General features: G+C 37.9%; 2 protein-coding genes and 1 long non-coding RNA gene across 8 annotated transcripts in view; 1 reads left to right on the top strand and 2 right to left on the bottom strand.

The window, feature by feature from the left end:
- Positions 1–10,875, bottom strand: part of LOC115622168 (RNA-binding protein Musashi homolog Rbp6) — a 271,381-nt gene extending 260,506 nt beyond the window's left edge. For 2 of the 5 annotated variants that reach the window (XR_003995327.1, XM_030516044.1), the window contains exon 1: positions 10,131–10,869. Coding sequence is in view for 4 of the 5 variants with exons in the window: in XM_030516044.1 (XP_030371904.1) it covers positions 10,131–10,255 (125 nt within the window). In the remaining variant the exon portion in view is untranslated. Of the gene's footprint in view, positions 1–10,130 lie in introns of all 5 variants that reach the window. The other 3 variants (XM_030516043.1, XM_030516045.1, XM_030516046.1) reach the window with 3 other exon arrangements.
- On the top strand, positions 1,715–2,808 carry LOC115622172. 2 transcript variants are annotated; one of them, XR_003995328.1, is made up of 4 exons: positions 1,715–1,827; positions 1,885–1,967; positions 2,032–2,566; positions 2,631–2,808. It is a non-coding gene; the product is annotated as an uncharacterized LOC115622172 (long non-coding RNA). The 2 variants fall into 2 exon arrangements; XR_003995329.1 differs by having other exon boundaries at positions 1,728–1,827; positions 1,890–1,967.
- Positions 10,876–15,265: 4,390 nt separating the features above from the next.
- On the bottom strand, positions 15,266–19,514 carry LOC115622664 (AFG3-like protein 2). Its single transcript, XM_030516677.1, has 4 exons — positions 18,889–19,514; positions 18,336–18,820; positions 17,809–18,204; positions 15,266–17,144 (listed from the first exon to the last, which is right to left on the bottom strand). Exons 1-4 carry the CDS (start codon positions 18,970–18,972, stop codon positions 15,668–15,670), a joined length of 2,442 nt encoding a protein of 813 aa, XP_030372537.1. The 5' UTR covers positions 18,973–19,514; the 3' UTR covers positions 15,266–15,667.
- Positions 19,515–20,836: the final 1,322 nt, after the last annotated feature.

Below are 20,836 nucleotides of genomic sequence, written 5' to 3'. Positions count from 1 at the left end.
CTTCAGATTGTACTCTAATGTTTGTGTGGTTTTAAATTGGAATCTAAAATGCAATTTCAATTTCCATCACATTCGACAGTTTGAAGCTGCCTGCTATGCAACCCAAACAGCCGGGACATTTGTGAAGAGCGTCGAAAACGGAACACGTAACAATTTAAGATAACTTACGGTTAATTATGAAACCTTATACACTTGAATGTGAATAAAAAAATGATTTATTGGCAACAACTAATGCACGTGCGCTAAGCGAGCACTCAAGAAACTCGTAATAAGAGCGCGCCATTTTTAAGAGTTTCGCAAAAAATTGTAAGTACAAGTAAGTGGAGTAAAATAAAATTTAAGAAAACAGCACCCTTCCTTATCTTAACTTGTAACCGATATTCATTAATTACTTAAACAACTTGCTTACAAATATGGCATCTGACAACTGTTGCTGTTAATTAACAGAGGCTCTGCAGAACAACAGCAGCCGTTTAAGCAGTGTTGATAAATTCTTCAAAAGTATGCATGTGACATTTAAAAGTGCACGGTCATAATGTAAGTAGAAGGCTTAAACAACATTTCTAATATCAAGATTTAGAGCCGAAGAAGTTGGGAAAGGATGTACATTTTCATAGAACTCACTCAAAACACAAAAGTAGCCAAGTTAGAAATTTAAATTAAGTTTCCTTCTTTCTTATTTTGTGCCTATGTTACGTTATGGTGACAACTTGTCTGCTAATATGAGGGCCAATTGAAAGACTTATGTATATACATATGTACATACATAAATACATGTTACACGCACAAGCATACACGCAAATATGAACCCACGCGGTAAGTAATTTGAAAAGAAAAAATATTTACTCTGAAGTCATCAAACATGAACCAGGGCGTACTTACATTTACATACATTTCAAAATTGAAAAACTTTAATTATTTCAATCACAATTATAACCACTTAAAAAACAAAACAAAAATTGAGGCACTGCGCAACTAATTCGAAATCACGAACACACATACATACATACACACATAGATAAATATGTATGTATGTATGTATACAGCACGTTATTCGAGCGGCGTTTTCGCATTAATAAACACATATTTTTTAAACTTCGCTCACGACTTAATACTACTATATGTACACATATTTTACTAATATTTAAACTATTAAATATACATTTTCTTGGAGTTCTCGGCAACTCCAATGTCCAACGGCGCGACGCGTTCAACAGGTCGAGAAAAACTAAGCCTCGCATTGCAGCTGCGTGCAGAATGCTCTCTTAAAGAATGCAAAAGGAAAGGCAAATAATCAAAAAGCATAACTGTAAATCAGCTCTCGCGCCTCTCACACGTGTAGAATCAAATTTTTATACATAATTACATTAAAGCACTTATAAATAAATACAAATATACACATTTGTATAAATATTGTGTTTTAAAATATAAATCAATAAATAAGGTAAAGGTAAAATACCGTAAATAAATCGCAAGAAACATTACAGACAGAGATTTCTACAATTAAAAATGTTTTTTTTGTATACATATGCAATATTGATCAAAAAACATTGATAACAATTGAAAAGATTGGAATAGCCTACTATTTTAAAATCAAGCAAACGAAGTTGTAAACAATTTGTAAAACAAATGTCGACATAGCAAGTGTAAGAATTTCATGTCATTTTAATATCCAGAGAAATATTTAAAACATATTCATTCCTTTCGTAGCCGTCGAACAAAACACACGATTTGTAAATTTGTAAAAATAATAAAAAAATATTTTGTATTTGTAAGCCAGTTTATAGCCAAAAACTTATACTCATATTAAACACAACTGAATTTGTGGTAAGTTGTTTAGAAATTTGTATTTTAAGTCAAACTAAAACGCATCGAAATGGTTAGTGCAGGAACTCCAACTCAGGAAGTAACACTTCCTACTGTTCTTTCGGTCGTGAAGCTTAAACATTAGACACCCTTTCAAATCGGTAAGTCTACCTGTTTGAACTAATTAACAATCGTACGAATCCAAGCTTAAAATTCTTTCAACAGCGAACGCTTCAAGAATTCCAGACACATGCTCTAGTTAATACGTCACGATTTATTGATTAAAGGAAGGAGTACAAAGGTTGTGTGCCAACTTCCATATATCCAAAAAGTGCTCGGCCTGTGGTCTGTTTGGGGAGGCAACAAGCACTAGTCCATTTTCTTTATCATCGCACTTAAATAGGATTCAAGTTTCTTCAGTTCAGCTCATTAACTATTAAACAGGGTGTTCAATAGTCATTGAGTTGATTCAAGTATTCTTCTTGGCAGAAGTCATCAGATCTGGAATATTCCCGGACACTTCAACAATCCAATGAAGCTTATCTGAGCGGAGGACATTTATCAATTCGATTTTCTCAAGGTTCTTCATGCCTAACAACAATGATTGCATGTACTGAATTGAAAAGAAAATATTTATACAAGAATAATCTTGCAGACGACAATTTTATCGATACTGGAGCGAGAAACATATAAGAATAGCATAAAAGATGTTGTTCCTCGATTTACAAACGACTGGATCAGCATGGATCGATTCAATGCCGTGAGTTGAAAAAAGCTATTTATTCCCAAATATATAATTGTAACTGGTATTTATCTTTTTACAGCCTTTCGTAATGCCGCTCTTCAAATCTCTCTTCAATAATCCCATTAACGTTTCTGTATCTTCGATAATGGCAACTGCTGTGAGCGTTATGCTCTTCTACTAAATAGCAACTTTATATTGCAAAATAAATCATTCTTCCAAATGTAAACTATGCAATAAATATTCTAATGGAGTTCTAATTGAGTTGTGCAGGAACCAATTAGGATTTTGAATCTGCATAGGAAGTTTTCCTAAATAGAAAAATTCTCCAAAAATGTCTTCTTGGTACTGGTACTGTGCTGCCCACAGATGGATTTCATGTCGGGTTCGCAATACCTCCATCTCTCGTGCGCCTAATTTAAAACGAGATGAGATAGAATATCTAGTTTCGGCGGAATGGTTCCATGGAGGAATAAAGTTCTGTTGTAAGACACAGTGAAAAGAGTCTAATGCTTTGATGAAGACAATTTTAAAGCGCGCTTGTAGAATTCAGGCAAATAGTTTGCTCGCAAATCTGCCGAATGTTACAAGTATTTCATAATAACAATTCTACATTGAAGTGAAATTTTCTTATACAATAACTTACTCGTACTTTGGGATTTACTTTTCAAAACCTACTTTAGAAATACAATAAATTTGTATGCAAATTATTTGCATATGTGGTCAGAGCTTAAGGTTTTCTAACTTGAAATTTCAGCTATGATTCGAGACGGTGGTTTATGTGCATTCAGTCTAGATTCTAGACCGCCGTTTTAAATCTGATTTGTGAGGGTTTTGAATAAAGCTGGAATACATATTTAGCTAATGTGGCCGCCCAATTACTTAGCTCCCAGGAAAATTGCCGCTGGTCTCATTATGAATACAAAATAAAGGCTATTGACAGACGGACAGATTGACAGACTAAGTGGATAGACTGACGATAGTTACAAGCAAAATGCTTGCCATACGACACACACACACACACATACACATTTTTACTCACACATTAGAACAAAATCATTTGGAAGCAATTACAGCATGGGGACAAGCACAGCAACAACAACAACAACAACAGGTCCCATGTACAATGAATCAATTTACGAAACGTAACAAAGCCACAATTACACGGGCATTGGCATAGCAATAGGCATGGACAGACAGACAGACGGACGGACAGACAGACAGAACGCGAAGAGACAAGAACAAAACGACAACAATTATGAAAAGAGCAGCGAGTGCAATTGCATTTGCAATTGCAGCGACCGCCGCAGTTTTGGGGCACATTAAATGAGGCAGCGGTGAGTGCAACTGCAACAGCAGCAGCAACTGCCACTGCCACTGCTGGAGGTGGTGTTGGTGACCAGAACAGACGCGAGACGAGAACAGCGCACGAATTTCGGGCCGTGTGTCGGTTCTAATGGATAATTGTCGAAGCCAACTCGCTGCCTCTGTCGTATCTCATTTTTGTTGCTATTTAAAATTTGTGGTTTTTTTTAAGTTTTTTGGATTTGTGTTGTTTTTGTTTTTTGTTTTTTGTTTTTTTTTTTTACTTAGTCCACTAAAAATAAATTGGCAAAGTGAATTGTATTAATAGCAGGGCATTTATTTAGTTATTTCTATGTTGTTGTTTGTACGCGTGTGTCTTTTTCGCCTTTGTGTGTTTATTTACTTTGCCGCATTTTGCATTTGGCGCGGGACTGGTTGCCAGTAAATCTTTCTGGCCCTTCAAAAGATTTATAAAGTGGTGGTCCGTCGGTTGGCAGTGCGGTTGGTCGGTCGGCCAGACTTACTGAGCCGTAGCGATCGCCGCTGCAAGCAAAACTGTGAATGGAATTGTATGTTTTTCGCTCATTTTCTGATACTTGCAATTGCTCAAGAGCCACATATAGCCAGCCACATATATGTATGTATGAATATATACAGACATACAAAGGTATATATACTATTTACACTATAGTGCACTTGACTTGAGACAAATGGAGACGGTATTCATGCTTCGTACTCGATGACAAAGTTTTGGGAATGCAAATCGATTCGGCATTACAACAAATTCGAACTGAGGCAATAAAGTTTTTTAATTGAAACTTTTGCAATTACAGTTCGATTATATTTATTAGCCCAGCCAGATGTTTTACAAACTGCAAATATACAAGTACATACATACACATACAGTATAACCTTTTGTTTTGAATTGTATTGCATGAATCATACATTCTGTTGTCTGTTTTTCGAACAATTTCAGATCGGTAATCGATTCATTTTGTGAAGGTATTCCAAACGAAAATGCGAATCTATAAAATCTACAATAAGGTGCATATTTTCTGAATTTTCCCTGAATTGCGTTTATTTTATTCAATTACATTTTTTAATTCATTTAATTTAGTCATTTTATAACATGCTCGTTAAAAATATGATATTTATAATTTTTGTTCAAAACTAAATTCTATTTTAGACATAAGCTTAAGAGTTTCTTAGAGTTTCTCTGGCAAACCTTGCAAAGAAGTAATTCTTTAATAATTTCCCTAATTTTAAATTTATTAAGCCCAAGTAACTCTATATATAAAACAGTTTGTGCTGACTGTTTGATTAATGATCAACGCAAAACCCAAACGGGAAAAGCTATGAAGCTGAAATTTGGATTCAAATATCTCTTCATAGTGAAGGTGGTTTTGGAAAATTCGAGCTTCAAAAGGGGAAAACAGGCTCCAAAGTTTGTATGAAACTGATCCACTTCAAAAATAGTTTGTATACTCTCAGAAAAATCAAAAAAATAATACTTTAACCTTGGTTTTATTCCTGAAGCCTGAAATATGGGATCAATTATTATTTAACAATATTGTATCCTGTACATTAAGAGTTAAACTACACAAGACAGTCGAATCATGTAACGTCGAAGAAGAAGTATATCCTCCATTTTACCCTTTAGGTACATGATATAAAAGAATAGCATGTATATTTATTTGTATATAGGAGAGCATTCTTTGTACACATTATTATCGTTGCTATTGTTATATATTATATATATATATATATATATATATATATATATATATATATATATATATTTTTTTTTTTTTTTTTTTTTTTTTTTTTTAAATAGTTAACCTTAATTTAGGTTGGAATCATGCTTCCATCATGATTGATGCGGCGTGATTCCAGCCGAATGCCTACTCAGGAGCAATCTCCCATTGTGGGATTCCTGCCCCATTGTTATATATTTGTGTTTTGACTCTTTACGCATTTCCGACGTTCATATTTTTAGTTTTTAATTGAATTCTATTCGAATGCTTGATAGTGTATGTTCACATGAACTATGTATGTTGCCGCATTTCTTCAGGTTGTATCTTCAAACGTCATCAAAAGGTATTTTGCATTAATTCACGATTTATGCATTCGCCAACTAGCTAGGTGCTGCATTTCACATTTGCACCGCCAGAAATGGCAGACATGGCAGTCTTGTGGCATGTGTTGCACCTGCCGCGTTGACGCTGACGCTGAAGCTGAAGCTGACGGCGACATCGTCTGCGCCGACGTCGAGCGAGCAGGTGATCCATTTTTTTTCCGGTAGTCTTTCACCGCCAGTTGAGGATGCACGCTAAAATGGCGTGCCTATTTTTGTTTATGCCACATCTCTAATGCAAAATAGACAAGAAAAGCTGCATGCTTTTGCCCATTTCTTGACTTTTCCCGTTGAAGTGGTGAAATTTGTTGAGGTTATACAATTTGCAGCGCTTCGATAATAGATACATGCCGTGGACTGTATAATTTATAGGCTCTGTGTGTTCAATGGCTTGCGACGACTTCGTCGTCGGCCATATGGCAATGGAAGCCAAATGGAAGCCAGAAAAAAATCCACTTGTGGGCGCTGATGCACCGGTAACTGAAAATGGAGTGGAACGTCGATCACCAGAGGAAACTGTACTCTACACAGCATTTCGACTCTTCTCAGTGGACTAGCAACGGGAGAATGATGGCCCTTGCACATACAAGTACTATGAAATCGTTCAAACACTAAAAAAATACTACCTACTTAATGCTTATATGACCTGCACTATTTATTATAATTAAATTGTTCATTAGAATCGACTTAATCCCTTTCGAATGCAATGGGGCATATGTCAACGCTTTTCCAATCCTTTTCTGGATAACCATCTTCGATTCGTTTCGAATCTCCTAAATCGTTTCAAAGCGGTGTCCTCGGAGTAGTCTTTTTAATTTATCAAATAGCCAGAAGTCATACTTCAGCTAAATAAAAAAAAAAAAAAAAATGGCAAAATGGCCACAAAAAACGATAACCAAACGTAATTTGATTTTTACGAGGAACAAAAGTTCAGTTCAAATGAAGTTCTAGTCTCTAGTTGTATTGAAAAAGTAAAGTTTTAACAAACAGAAAACCGACTTCGGATCTAAAACAGTGAGGCAATTAAAAGTGGCATATTCTTTCGAGTATGGTTCTGCAGTAACAGCATCCTGTTCAAGAATAGAACTTTCAGCTATTTGGACTAAATGAGGTTTGTTTAGGGTAGTTTTCTCATGGATGACATTATTAGAACCGGACCAGATTGAAATGGGAACAGCTTTCAAATACAAAAAATTTTCGAATCATTTTTATAAATAATAGTATATATATATATATATATATATATATATATATATATATATATATATATATATATATATATATATATATATATATATATATTAGAACCTAAACCTTTGAATTATCTAAGAAAATAATACCTGCTTAGTTAAAAGAGGTAGTTGAGAGTATTTGGTTTTGGAGGGAGCAGTATTTTATTTACATTGTCGTTGGGCAAATAACTTGTTCAAATTTAATTTAAAAATAAATATCTAATTCTTAAAAAGGATCTGGATAATCAGAGTATCTTTGACGTATATCTACTAACCCAAGAAAATGAGGAATAGTGTTAAATAAAACCATAACGTAATAGTTCTTTTGATGTCCAGAGTTGATCAGGTCAGGTCGTGTTAGGCATGTTATACTAATTCCCTTTAAAATTGGCAACTTTATTTTGCAAAATTGTAAAGCCAAGCTATAATTGAAGCTATATATTTTGCGCTCAACTTTATTTTCTAAATGTACAAGTGATATTTTATTATACCAGATGTCATGCAAAAGATATGGTGGATGGATTTTGATGCATATGCGAATTTTAGTTTAGTAGATCTTAGTTTTCACATTGTTGTAGAATGAATTAAATTCTAAGACTTCAAATTATCGACTTAACTCGCACTTTTAATTATCAACTAATCTCAAAACTAATGTATTAATACAAATTACTATATTTATGTAGTCTGTACAGCCCAGGGGCTTACCTTAGTAACTACTCGAAGGTCCTAGACACTAATATGCACTGAAAATTAAAGACGAAGACCATATGGCAACACAATGAACACAACAAACACACGTGAAAAAGAGTCTACACTGCTCTAGCCATTGTTATTTAAACTTTGCACCTTAGCTACTTATTTCCTGTTCAACTATTCATTCAAAGTTATTTTAAAATGCCGTCCTACTGAGACCACACAGCCAATTTCTGGCATCTTTGCACTTTCCTCACCAGCTGCATTTTGCTTGTCTCGACCGACCTCTGGCATCGTTATTATCTCTTAGTCTCGGCCATGAGACGTCCCAAGCATCCAATGCAAATTATCAGCAATGCAGCTCTCCTATTAATCTGCTGCATATGACACCGCAATCACAACTTAACCCATTTCAGCCCAAAGCCAAAGCCAAAACGCATAAGCGCATAAACGCTTACAGAGATACTCGTAGTACTAGTAGTTGGATAGATTGAATAGCCAGAGAGCATAATAAACTGTAGCCAATGGGCAGACAGGGAAACCAAACTGCATTGCACTAAACTCAATGGCTTTAATTGAATTTTGATGTCCTTAGCAAATTGTTTTCTAATTAGTTTGCTGCGAGGCGCTGATGCAGGACCTAAAGGGGGAACCGTCTGGCTCTCCCGCTATCCGTCTCGGCGTCTCACCATCAGGAGGGCAGCTCATCTGGGCCTGTTGACTGGCACGTTGTCATTGACATAGAAAACTTTCTGTCAACAACTGTGTGGGCGTTCGGGCAACTTAACTTCAATAATGACAACTTAAAACTAAAACAATTAATGCCCGCTCAACAATGTCAACTCTAAGCACACCCAAACATACACGCACACGCAGAAAAAAACTAGGTCCTTAAGCTGATTGCTAAAAAACTTTTCAAAATGCAAAACGATATCAAATCTAAGGCTTTGGACAGGCAAAACATTTTGCAGAAATTCGATGTTCATAAAAACACACCTTCTACTTTATCGGGGCGAAGTTTCCAAAGGAAACCATTTGTTGTGCAAATTATCTGTCTGTCTGACCATACCCCAAGCGAAACATTCATATTTGTCATATCAATAAATGTTAAACATCTCTTGAGTATAATTGTGCTGTTGAGCCAATTCTAAAGCTCTAAATTACGCTTTCAAATGTCGATTGAAATGTAACTGCTTTAAGATTGTATTTAAAATCATATTCCCTCCATTATCTGCCTGTCTGACCATAGCCCAAGCGAAACATTAATATATTTGTGAATTCAATAAAAAATAAACATCTCTTGAGTATAATTATGCCAATCCAAAGGCTCTCAATTACATTTTCAAATGTCGATTGAAATGCTACTGCATTAAGATTGCCTTTAAAAATGAATCCTCTACATTATCTGCCTATCTGATCATGGCCCAAGCAAAACATTAATATATTTGTGAATTCAATAAATAATAAACATCTCTTGAGTATAATTATGCCAATCCAAAGGCTCTCAATTACGCTTTCGCATAACAAGAATGGCGATTGAAATGTAACTGCATTGAGAGTGTCTTAAAAATACGTTCTGTCCACTTTCTTCTCAACCACTTAATGAGATAAAATAATCATGTCTATGAAAATGATACCTAAGTTCAAAATTCAAATACAATTTTCAAATTTCCAAATATATCTTCTAAGATCTTAACATATTTTAGCAAAAAGAAAGTGGTTGTGGATATAAAACAAGGCACTGGGACACTCGATATCGCCCATCAATTTAGGAATTCATTCTAAAGTTACGGTCAGACAATCAAATAATTTGCACGCAAATTAAAATTTTGTTATTTTCATTAAAACTTTTAAAAATTCTATACTCAAATGCAGTTTTTCTCCTACAACAAAATACTTTTCAAAGCGACATGCAAATTATTTCCATGTGTGACCGTACTTTAGAGTAAATTCCTAAATTGATGGGAGATATCACGTGTATTGGAATTGCGAAAATTTCAAAATCTGGAAATTGTATTTCTCTGAGTGCAGCATTTAGAATCGGAAGCCAAATCAATGGCAGGCCGAACATGCTGTTGATTGATAAATGACGATTTTATATGACGAAAACGCCTGTCATCGGCCAAAACGAGTTTCAAATAAAGTTTTTGTGAGATTGTCGAGTGCCTTTTTGTCAGTGCACACTTACACTTACACTTACACGTACACGTACACTTACCCAGGATCATTGGGCACCTCTGAGGGCGAGAGCGGTCCCAGCTCTGTTTGTTGCTGCTGCTGCTGCTGCTGTTGCTGTTGTTGTTGCTGCTGCTGCTGCTGTTGCTGCTCAATCTTGATATCCATGGTGTTGACCGGGTCTCCAGCTGCACTGTATGGGTACTACGAGAAGTATGTTGAGACTGTTGGCTATTGGCTGATGTCTACTCTATAGTTGTTGCTGTTGTTGTTGGTGCTCTAATTGTGTTTGGCATTGGGTGTCGTCCTAGCGCGGGTGTCTAAACTAACTAGAGCATAAGCTAGACGACGGCAATGGCGATGATGACGTGCTATCAATCTATCCTTTCTTTAATCATTGACGACGGCTGCTAGTTCGCTACTTGACGCAAACGCTTCTACGTAGATGATTGCCATTTGCCTGGCTTTTGATTCACTTTTTCCCTCGCTCCCGTCCTTTTTTTGTTTTATTTGGAATTGGATTTGTTGTGATTTGTTTTGTTTGGGAATTTCATGTATTTTTTATTAATTTTTTTTCTTCTTATTTGCTGGTTTTTTGTTTTATTTAGAATTAAACACAATGGCTTAAGTATTTTCTTACATTGCGCACTTTGAATCACATTTCTGGGTTGTTGTTGCTTCGTTTTGCAGGCCACGTTTGGTTATAAATGTTTATACTCGTTTTGAATTTTGGTTTCGAATTTTAGAAACGTTGCGTTAACTTGATGTTTTGTATTTGGATTAAAGGCATCATTTTACATATCGCAAAATAAAACTGTGTTGTTTATTGGTTGTGGTTTGTTGTTGGTTGTTGTTTATTAAATCAACATGTTGTCCGTTAATGAAGTCGCCGCACACACACACACACATAATACATAAAGTAGAGGCAGAAATTGTAAGTTTTTTAAACCAAATCTCACAATTGCGCACCGTAAAGTGCAATCATTCGAAACGAAACAGTCGTAAAATGCAAAACTGCAAAACACTGGCGAAAAGTGGGAGGAGTGGGAGGTGAGGAGAGAATGCGGCACGTGAGGCGCACGCTTTATGCCCTACGACTACGTAGCTTTTCAGCACGAGGAATTTCTTGACAATGTTTTATTGCAATTTTTTCTAGCCAATACATTTTTACTGCGGTCGCTTCTCTGCGCTTCTCATGACTTGTAGTTGTTGCTATTGAACATTTTTAGAATAGCTGTAAAGCTTCCATTTTTATTGCAATTTAATTAAAGTTCATATATACTACATAACACATACATACATATATACTAGATGACAAATTGTAGTTTTATTTTATCGTTTTAAGAAATGGCTTCTTTAGTTTATGTTTGATTAGCTATCTTTAATTTTTTCATCTAATTTGGTATTGAGTTGAGTGAACTTTTTAGTTCCAGAGGATACCCACTCTTCAGTATTGGTGTATACAAATTTATTAAATGGCTGTTTTTTAATTTGTTTTATATTTTAAAATTTATTTCACATAATATCTTATGTCAACACAACTTTATATTTGTTTAATCTTAATCTTTAGAACTAAGCCTAAACTTTTTTAATAAGTCAAACACTAATAATCTAATTAATGAATCTTTATAATATATTTCAGAATATTTTCATATTGCTTCAATTTATAAAACTTATATTAAGTCAGACATTAACGGACATACGTCCAATTCCAATTCGAATATACATATACTATTTAACATTATTTAAATTCTAGCAATTCTAACCAACCCGTTAAAGTTAATATTGCAACAAACTGAAAAATGTTGAGTGTCCATTAACCCTTTGAGAGCAAGTACATTTTCGTAAGTCCCCTCTCTGCGCTCTCAAACCACTCATCTGCCTTCAGTTACTTTTTCTCTCCATCAAATCTGGCAACCAAACAAAACGAAACTAACCCAATAACCACTTTATTGATGCAATTACAACTAAAATCAAAACGACGAAATATGTTTTTATGGCTTGTTTTGTTGTTATTGCCCTGTTACTTCTACTTATTATTATTGTTGTTGTCGCCTTGATCTTTCCCACACACAAACACACCTACACATACATACATACTCTCACTCTTACATGAGAAGAGCGCCAAACAACGTCGCATGCAAGTCGCAATTCGGGGGGCCAAACAGTGTTGACTCCCTCAATAACAACGGGCAGCGCCAACAACAACAAGTGCAATGGCTATAATAGCGCACAGCATGCAAGCTTTCACAAACACACACCCACAAAAACAACAATACACCGTTACAAAGAGAGCAGAAGTTAACTGGCGACGTTGCATATACACGTGACCCGCCAATTGCGACAATTGGCAAAACGAACCGAAATGAGGCACAACTCAAAAGAAAACTGATCGACGAAAGGGTTAGAAAGAGACGGTGCGAAAGGGAGAGTGAGTAAGTAGGTATGTATGTATGCCATTTAAATGACAATCGATCAATGCACTCACAAAAGAATTCGATTGAAAGCTCACGTCTTTTCAGTTTTCATTCAAGTTTTTAAAAAAAAACTGTAATAATTTCAACAGCAACATACATATTACTTTTAATATATTACTCACTATAAACTGATTTCAAATAGAGTAAATATTTAAGTGCCAACAAATTATAACACTGTTGCAAATCACATGTTTGTTACAAAAAGAACAGAAATACTATTTTGAATTCAAATTATAGAAACGTCATTGCAGGATTTAAAAATAAAGTACAAGCTTTCTGACGTTTTGGATAATTACGAAAGCAAATTGTTGTTCATTTTAGTACTACATAGATTCGATTTTAAATTTAGAAGAAAAAAGTGAACGAGCTGTTGCTAAAATTAGAAAATATGTTGTAAAATAAGATTTTGTAGTTTTTTGAACGGTTTTTTTTGAACTAATCACCTTGAAATCTTAAAATTCACAAATGGAATCAAACCAATTATCTCGAATCCAATCAGAATAACAACAAAACATTATATAGTACTTTCAAGCCCCATCGAAAGAATCAAAATTGATTTGATCGAGAAGCTTGCCATTAAACATGTTTGATCATAATTATGCGACTAACAAATTTAAATATTTCATTTGTTTATAACTGTAGTGTAAACACAAAAACAAGCACTCAGATGTTATACCAATATTAATTTTTGAATTTGAAAGGAGCCCTTTCTTAAGAAACGGTCGAAGAACGAACTTTTGGAAAAGTCGGCAATATAGTTAAGCTTTAGATAACATGGTTCTTTCTATTGTCGTGCCTTTGTTATGGTTATTGGTGTTGCTTTTTGATTCCGGCCGGCCGGCGGGAAAACATTGAAAAACCAAATTTCCACAAATAGCTACTCAGCCGCAACGAAATGTGTGCGAACCGTGTTTTAAGTTAAGCTTTAAACAAAAGCTACAGTTGCATTTTTCTTAAGCGTGTGGAGGGCGTATGTAGGTAGGGCATTATTATTGCTGTTGTTGTTATTGTTGTTCTTGCTGTTGCAATTTGCTGTTGATGTTGCAGCGTCGCTTTTATTTATTTCCGGCAGCGCGCAAAAACAAACACTTGGCCTAAAAACAAATCACTCTGGCACTCTCAGACACACACATACACTCGGCACACGAACGTAGATTTTACATTTTGTTTGTCGTTGTTTGTAATTAGAATTGAATGCCACATGCTGCACCGCACAACGCGCACTTTTTATATAATCGCCAATTGCATTGACAATATGTGGGGCCGGGCCTATTGGGCAAATAAACAAATCATTTGTTGCGGTTGTATGCGGTTGTTTTTCTATATTTATGTATAGTATATATAGATATATAAACATATATGTATATTGTTGTCGTTGCACGCACTTCACTGCATTGAAATTGTTTGGGAATAATTTGTAGTTGCTGCTATTGCTACTGCTGTTGTTGTTATTGTTGCTGCTTCTGCTGCTGCTGCGATTTGTGCGCGCATACGAACGCGACAACCAACAAGACGACACTGAGACACGGCCACGGGCAGCCAGCGCGTTGTAGCTAAAGCCAAAACACACACTAAACGAACGGCAACGGGCAGCAGCAGCAACACCAGCAACAACAACAACAACAACAACAACAACGGTCACAGTAGCACGCAGCCAGCTGCAATTGTAGTAGTAGTAGTAGTAGTTGTTGTCGTAGTCAGCCCCAACAGAGTGAAAGAGTGGGCGATGGGTGGCGATGGGTGTTCCTGGGGAGGTCGGTGGCTTCACTGAGCAAAGCTCTGCTGACGGCCTATTGCATTACACACTGGTGCCGGTTGCACCAGCTGATAAGTGATAAGCGGCATGTCAGAGAGCAGAGATGCAGGAGAATGAGAGAGCGCTGCTAAATGCTCCGCAAAATGTAGGGAGAGCAAGCCAGATTGTTTAAGAGCGCATTTGTTGACAGCATTTAAGAGCGCTGTTGACAAAAGCTTTCAAAGCTTACACTGTTAGGAATTAAACTTGACTCTAGTCGTATTATGCCCAAGTTCCACAACACGCCAGAGAAAATCACAAATCAGATGTTTTGATTTATGAATATGGAATTTATTTATTGATGACTTCTTCCACAGCAAAAAAATGGGGTTAAGTACTACCATGGTATAAATACTGGAGGGGATAATACGCTAGTTCTAGAGCCTGTCCCGAATTTCTTAGAAGTGTTTGGCGAAATCGAGATTTGACATTAAACTCTCTTTTAAAATGCTGCTGACTGATCCAATTGACGCTTTTGGAGCACCAATTGTTTGATTTGTTTCACATCTAGTTCATCAGTTGATGTCCTTGGTCGTCATGGATCCACAAATTTACACTCTTAAGCGGATCGACTACGACCCTCAACATGAATGCATGAAGGAATTCCAATCGCAATAAGCTTCTTTAGGATTATATTTTTCGAAATAAGATTCTGAAATTTCGTTTCAAATTCTATCCACCATCTCGATCGTTTCACACCACATGCTGTTGTTTTCGCCACTACATGGACCTCCGTCTCTGGTGATATATGTACATGGATCGACTAAAACAGCAAGCAAACTGTGTTCAGCACAGCATTCCATTGATTCTCCAACTCCAGAAAAGATCAGCATCATCATCAGGCATAGCATTATTCCCATCTCCATATATTTAATGATTATTCTAGTGTGAAACAACGCTAATGAGTACGTTTTTAATTTGATTTCAGTGAGTTGTTTATTTTTGACTATGAAATACGGCAAATTTTGGCATCGCTTAATGCCTGGCTTTGCCCAACGTCTTCTTGCTAGTCAGCTGCTCTCACTATCTGATCTTAAAATTAGGCAAAAAAGGAAGGTCTTAAATGTGACGCATGGAGAACACATTGCAAATTTTTTTCCATTTCCAAAAGAATAAAAACTGTTCAACTCTCTTTTGGTTTGAATTTAAGCACACGTCTAATTTAGATCGCCAAAAAACTCAAAAATACTCTTGAGCGCACAAACCCCACACAGGGAGCTGAGCTGAGCTCCGCGCGCTAAAAACAATTACTTTATGACTGTGACTACTACTCTAGAACAACAAACAGATTGGCCCGACGCGATTGATTTAACTAGCGGGCACAGGCTTTGGTGGGGATGTGGTATCTGTGGGTGCTGTTCGCTCCTTCTCCTTGTTCCAGCTCTTGAGGCCCTCAGGTAATGTGGTGTCCTCCTCAAAGGAGCCGGTACCCTCGACGAACTCCTCATACGTGGACTTCTCCTTGAAGGGACGTGGTCCTAGCAATTCAATCATATCGTCACGACTCAGCACCTCATTCTGCAATAATCGCTCGGCTACACGTCGCACATCCTCCTTGTGTTGTGTCAGCAGATCTGTTGTGGCATTATGGGCACATTTGATTATTTGCCGCACCTCGGAGTCGATCAGTTGTGCGGTGTCCTCGGAATAGGGTTTCGAGAATATGGGGTCACCGCTCTGGCCCACATCGAAGCTAACCTGCCCCACCTTTTCGTTCATGCCAAAGCGCACCACTTGCGAATAGGCAATGTCGGTGATCTTCTTCAGATCATCCTGGGCGCCGGTCGTGATGCGGTTGAAGAACAGCTCTTCGGCTACACGACCGCCCAAAGTCATGCACATGCGATCGAATAGTTGCTCCTTGGAGAGCAGATAGTGGTCCTTGGGCAGATATTGTGCATAGCCCAAGCCCTTGCCGCGTGGTATGATGGAAACCTTGAGCAGTGGATCGGCATGTTCCAGAAACCAGCCAGCCACGGCATGGCCAGCCTCATGATGAGCCACAGTGCGTTTCTCTTCGGGCGCCAGCACATTTGTCTTCTTCTCCATGCCCGCAATCACACGCTCAATGGCTTGCTCGAAATGTTTCAGCACAATCGAGTCCTTGGAATCACGAGCGGCAATAAGGGCGGCCTCATTGCACACATTGGCTATATCGGCTCCTGTAAAGCCGGGTGTTAGGGCCGCCATTTTGCGAGACAAATCGTTCTTATCCAGATCCGTTTTCAGCGATCCCAAGTGCACTTTGAAAATGCTCGCACGTCCTTTAATGTCCGGTGCAGGCACGTAAATTTGACGATCGAAGCGACCCGGTCGCATCAGCGCCTTATCCAATATATCCACACGATTTGTGGCCGCCAGCACCACCACATTCGTTGTCGTATTAAAGCCATCCATTTCGACTAGTAACTGATTCAGTGTGTTCTCCTGCTCCGAGTGACCGCCAAAGGTTTTGCCGCCACGCTTCCTGCCCACAGCATCGATCTCATCGATAAACAGAATGCAGGGCGCATGTTTTCGTGCCATGGCGAACATATCACGCACACGCGACGGTCCCACGCCCACAAACATCTCCAGGAACTCGGAACCCGAAACGGTTATGAAAGGCACATTAGCTTCGCCTGCCGTTGCCTTGGCCAGCAGCGTTTTGCCAGTGCCCGGCGGACCAGTCAACATAGCGCCCTTCGGTATTTTGGCGCCCAAATCAATGTATTGTTGTGGATTCTTCAAAAAGTTGACAAACTCCATGATCTCGATTTTAGCCTCCTCGCAGCCGGCAACATCTCTGCAAGAGAACATGAAATCAATCTGGTATTAAAATAATTTTATTTTTGATAAACCTAAAATTTAACATTTAAAGCCAATCCGAATTTCTTCTTAAAACATATAATTTTTCTTCTCAATCCACAGTCCTTCATTGTATTATCCTAAACCAAATATTTTAATACAATATAAGAAATCGTCAAACACATTAAAAATTTTCCCAACTCTAAAAACCAAATAACTAAAAAATTTTTTATATTTAAATGGAGGCTTAGCCCGAACCTAATGAAGAATCCCAACGACTAATATTTATTTTTTTTAATATTGAGAGTGTACTAATAGTTTTTCTACTCCTTTAAATGGTTGCCGTCGTTCAAGCTAAGAAGCTTTATTCAACAGAATGTTAAAAAAAATGGTTAACAGTTAAAGAAACTACTAAATAATGATGATTTTAAAACTCGAATGCCTTGTTCAAATTCTATGCTTTAAGGAATCCTTTACTTTATTATAAGAGTACCTGTCTAATTAAAATGCCATTTCCAAAATAAAGAATCACTCGAATATTTATATTTCAATTCAAAACTAACCGGAACTAAACCTAAGAATAGGATTCAGACTACTCTGACGATCTTCGGCTCCATTTCGTATTGATTACATAAGTTACTAAATATCATGCTTTTACTCACTTGAAGCCCACGCCAATTTCCGTGGGATTGATTAGCTTCGCTGTGGACTGCATGACACCGCCAAATAGACCGCCACCCTTGCGTCCACGTCCAGCGCCCATCATATCCGCAGATTTTCTCATCATATAGACGAGAAAGCCGATGATCAGGAGCGTTGGAAGTAGGCCCGTCAGACTGGAAGCCTCTACCTCATTCCGATAGATGACGGGCACAAAGTTGATAGACTCTGTTCCCAATTCTGTTTGTGCCGTCTCCAAATTGCGCTCGAACGAGTCCACGCTGCCAATATTGAACCACAGGACGCCACTGCCTTGTCCGCTGCTGGGCAGCAGACGAACACGGACCCACTTTTTGTTAACCACTTCCAGCTTCTCCACGATACCTTTGGTCAGATAGCTGCACAGCAATGCGAGGGTAAATGGAACGAAAATAGAAAGAGCAAACAAAATGCGATGTTAGGCGATTACATAATATATTCTGTGGCATTTATGAAATCGTGACTCAATAAAGCAGCGCTCGGCTCACACCTGTTGACGAACTCCTTCCATGAGATCTCCTTGTAGCCCATTTCGAAGAAGGCAAACGAACCAACCAGCACCACAGCGCCAATGGCGCCCAATAGAATCCACCTCTCTCGATCACCACCACTTCCCTCGCCAATGGGTCGACCTGGTGGACCTGTGCCCCGACCGGCGCCGGGTCTTGTACTATTGCTGAACATGCCGAAATTCCAATCCGATTTGTTTTCGGCTGCCGAGCTGGTCTTGGACTTGGGCGGGGAAGATTTACTACTTGTGCTGCCGGGAGCCGATTTGCTACCGGCCCCATTGGATGGTGTAGGTTTTGACTCGGCCGCTGCGCCTTTGGGCGTCGCCGATTTTCCTCCAGCCTCGAAGTACTTTTCGAAACCCTTTGGCGGCTTTTTGCAGAACAACTGAAACTGTTCCACAATGTAGCGTAGCAGGGGCGGGATTTCAACTGCAAGTGATTGGACGCTAGCTCCGCGATACACCTGTTAAATAACCAATAATTTCATAACTTTTCCCAAATATTGCTAAACATTATTGGCGCCCTCCTTACCGGTTTTCCCAACGGGCCGCTCATGTAGGTGCGTCTCATCAAGCCACTCATCGCTTTTGCCGTACTCATTAGCCGGAAAGCCATCGTGTACGTGTTTTCTTCAAGTCTGTTGCCTGTGCGCGTTGCCTATGTTTTCTTTTTTCTCTTGTGGGCTGCGGGCGGAGGTGCGGCGGAGACTTTTCTCTTTAGGTTATTTAACGACGAGGCGCTGTTCTTGCACTTGGTTTGCCTCTGCTAGCTAATGATACTTATTGCTATGTCAATTTTGTATAAGCTACTGGGTTTTCTCGAACTACTGAAATCGGCCGACTCATGTAGTAGGACGTCGTTCGGTTTTTTTTTAATAAAAATATAGAAAAAACTCTTTTATTTATTACGAACTTGGGGTCCGCGATTGTGAAATTTCGATTTTCGGCTAAATGTGCAGGCACAGAGTTGCCTTTAAGACGCAGTGTCTGTTACCAGGGCTGAAAGCCCAGTGTTGCAGTGCTGCACGCATTCTGGTATCCACGCCGGCATTGTTTTTCAAATTAATTTTTTTAAATGCGTTTTATAATTGAATTAATTATGCTCAGATAATGATTGAAGTGCATTGTTTAATTATGCAGCGATTTCACTTCCCATTTAAGCTTATTACGTTATGCAACACTGAAAAGTGTTGTCGGCGTTGTGCTGTGTCGTGTGGTACGTATGGCTGGTCGTGAAAATTTTCATTTGTTCAAATTGGGGTATAAATTAACACAAATTCTTAATACAAATATGCACAAAATGTGTTCCAGTCCATCCTTTTTTGATTAATAATGAAATTCGATTCGTGAATATGCGTTTTACCGCATAAAAAACGTTTTCACTGTGCCTGGCCAAATTCGCTGTGTCTGTGTGAGTGGCTGTGTTTGTGTGAGTGACTGTGTCTGTCAGGGTACAAAATTTGCGGCCCGACGTTTCAGAAAAAAAAATAGAAGAAAACGTTTTGCTACCAACTTGGCACTGCGTATATATACATATTTATGTGTGTGTACGTGGTGCTTTATTTACACAAAATCTACGAAAACTGTAAAAATAGTTTACAAATGGTTTTCGAATCTCCCATGCGTGTGTGTGTGCGAATTTTTCCGGCAACGAAAGCAACTGTATCGCTCGTATAATTGTACAAATTCAATGCAGCTGCTGTATGCGTGTCAGTGAATATATGTATGCCTGTGTGTGTGTGTGTGTGCGCAAATTGTACAGGAGGTGCGGTTTGCAACACTGAAAAATCAATAAAAATGCAGCAGCAACAAAAACAACTTTAAGCGGTGTTGAGTAGTGTACCCAGTCTAATGGGTGGTGTAGATTTCACTTAGGCTACCACCAAGTGGATTTCTGGAGAAGGGGAGTTGTATTATTGCAATAGTATCTAATTTAAGCACCAACTTTCTTATATTTGCAGCTTTTGTAACTAAAACTCCGTTTTGACATCACTTTCATCATAATCTGAATAAAAATAATAATAATACTACAAACAAAAAAAAAAAACACCATCGAAAACAAATCAAAAATATATAATAATCTTTAAATCATCTAACTAAAGTGTACATGTAAAAAAATACCTACAAAAACAACAACTACAACAAAGCTCAAAAAATCTACGAGGCGTTTTAACCGGAGAGGCAACGCATTCTGCCATAAAACTTTTAGTTTCAAACTCTCTTTTTTTCTGTTCGCAAATTGTTTCTAAAAAGCTAGCTCATGTTACCTAGTGTATTGTCAAAATCAAACATAACAGCCTAGAACGTACGCGTAGCAAAATAACAACAGCTACAACAATAACAAGCGTGGTCGCTGCACCACGGTTTACGTGTGTGTGTGGGCGTAGGGGTTAGACAGAGAGCGACAGAGATAGAAACGGAGCAAATGCGCATTTGTGCAAAAGTTACAAGCCAAGCTTGAACGACGAAAGACTTTCAAA

This window comes from Scaptodrosophila lebanonensis, unplaced genomic scaffold, assembly GCF_003285725.1.
Source record: "Scaptodrosophila lebanonensis strain 11010-0011.00,11010-0021.00 unplaced genomic scaffold, SlebRS2 tig00000043-arrow-pilon, whole genome shotgun sequence".
Classification (NCBI taxonomy): Eukaryota; Metazoa; Arthropoda; class Insecta; order Diptera; family Drosophilidae; genus Scaptodrosophila; species Scaptodrosophila lebanonensis.
Note: the sequence above shows the minus strand (reverse complement) of the source record. Positions and strands in the feature narration are given on the sequence as shown.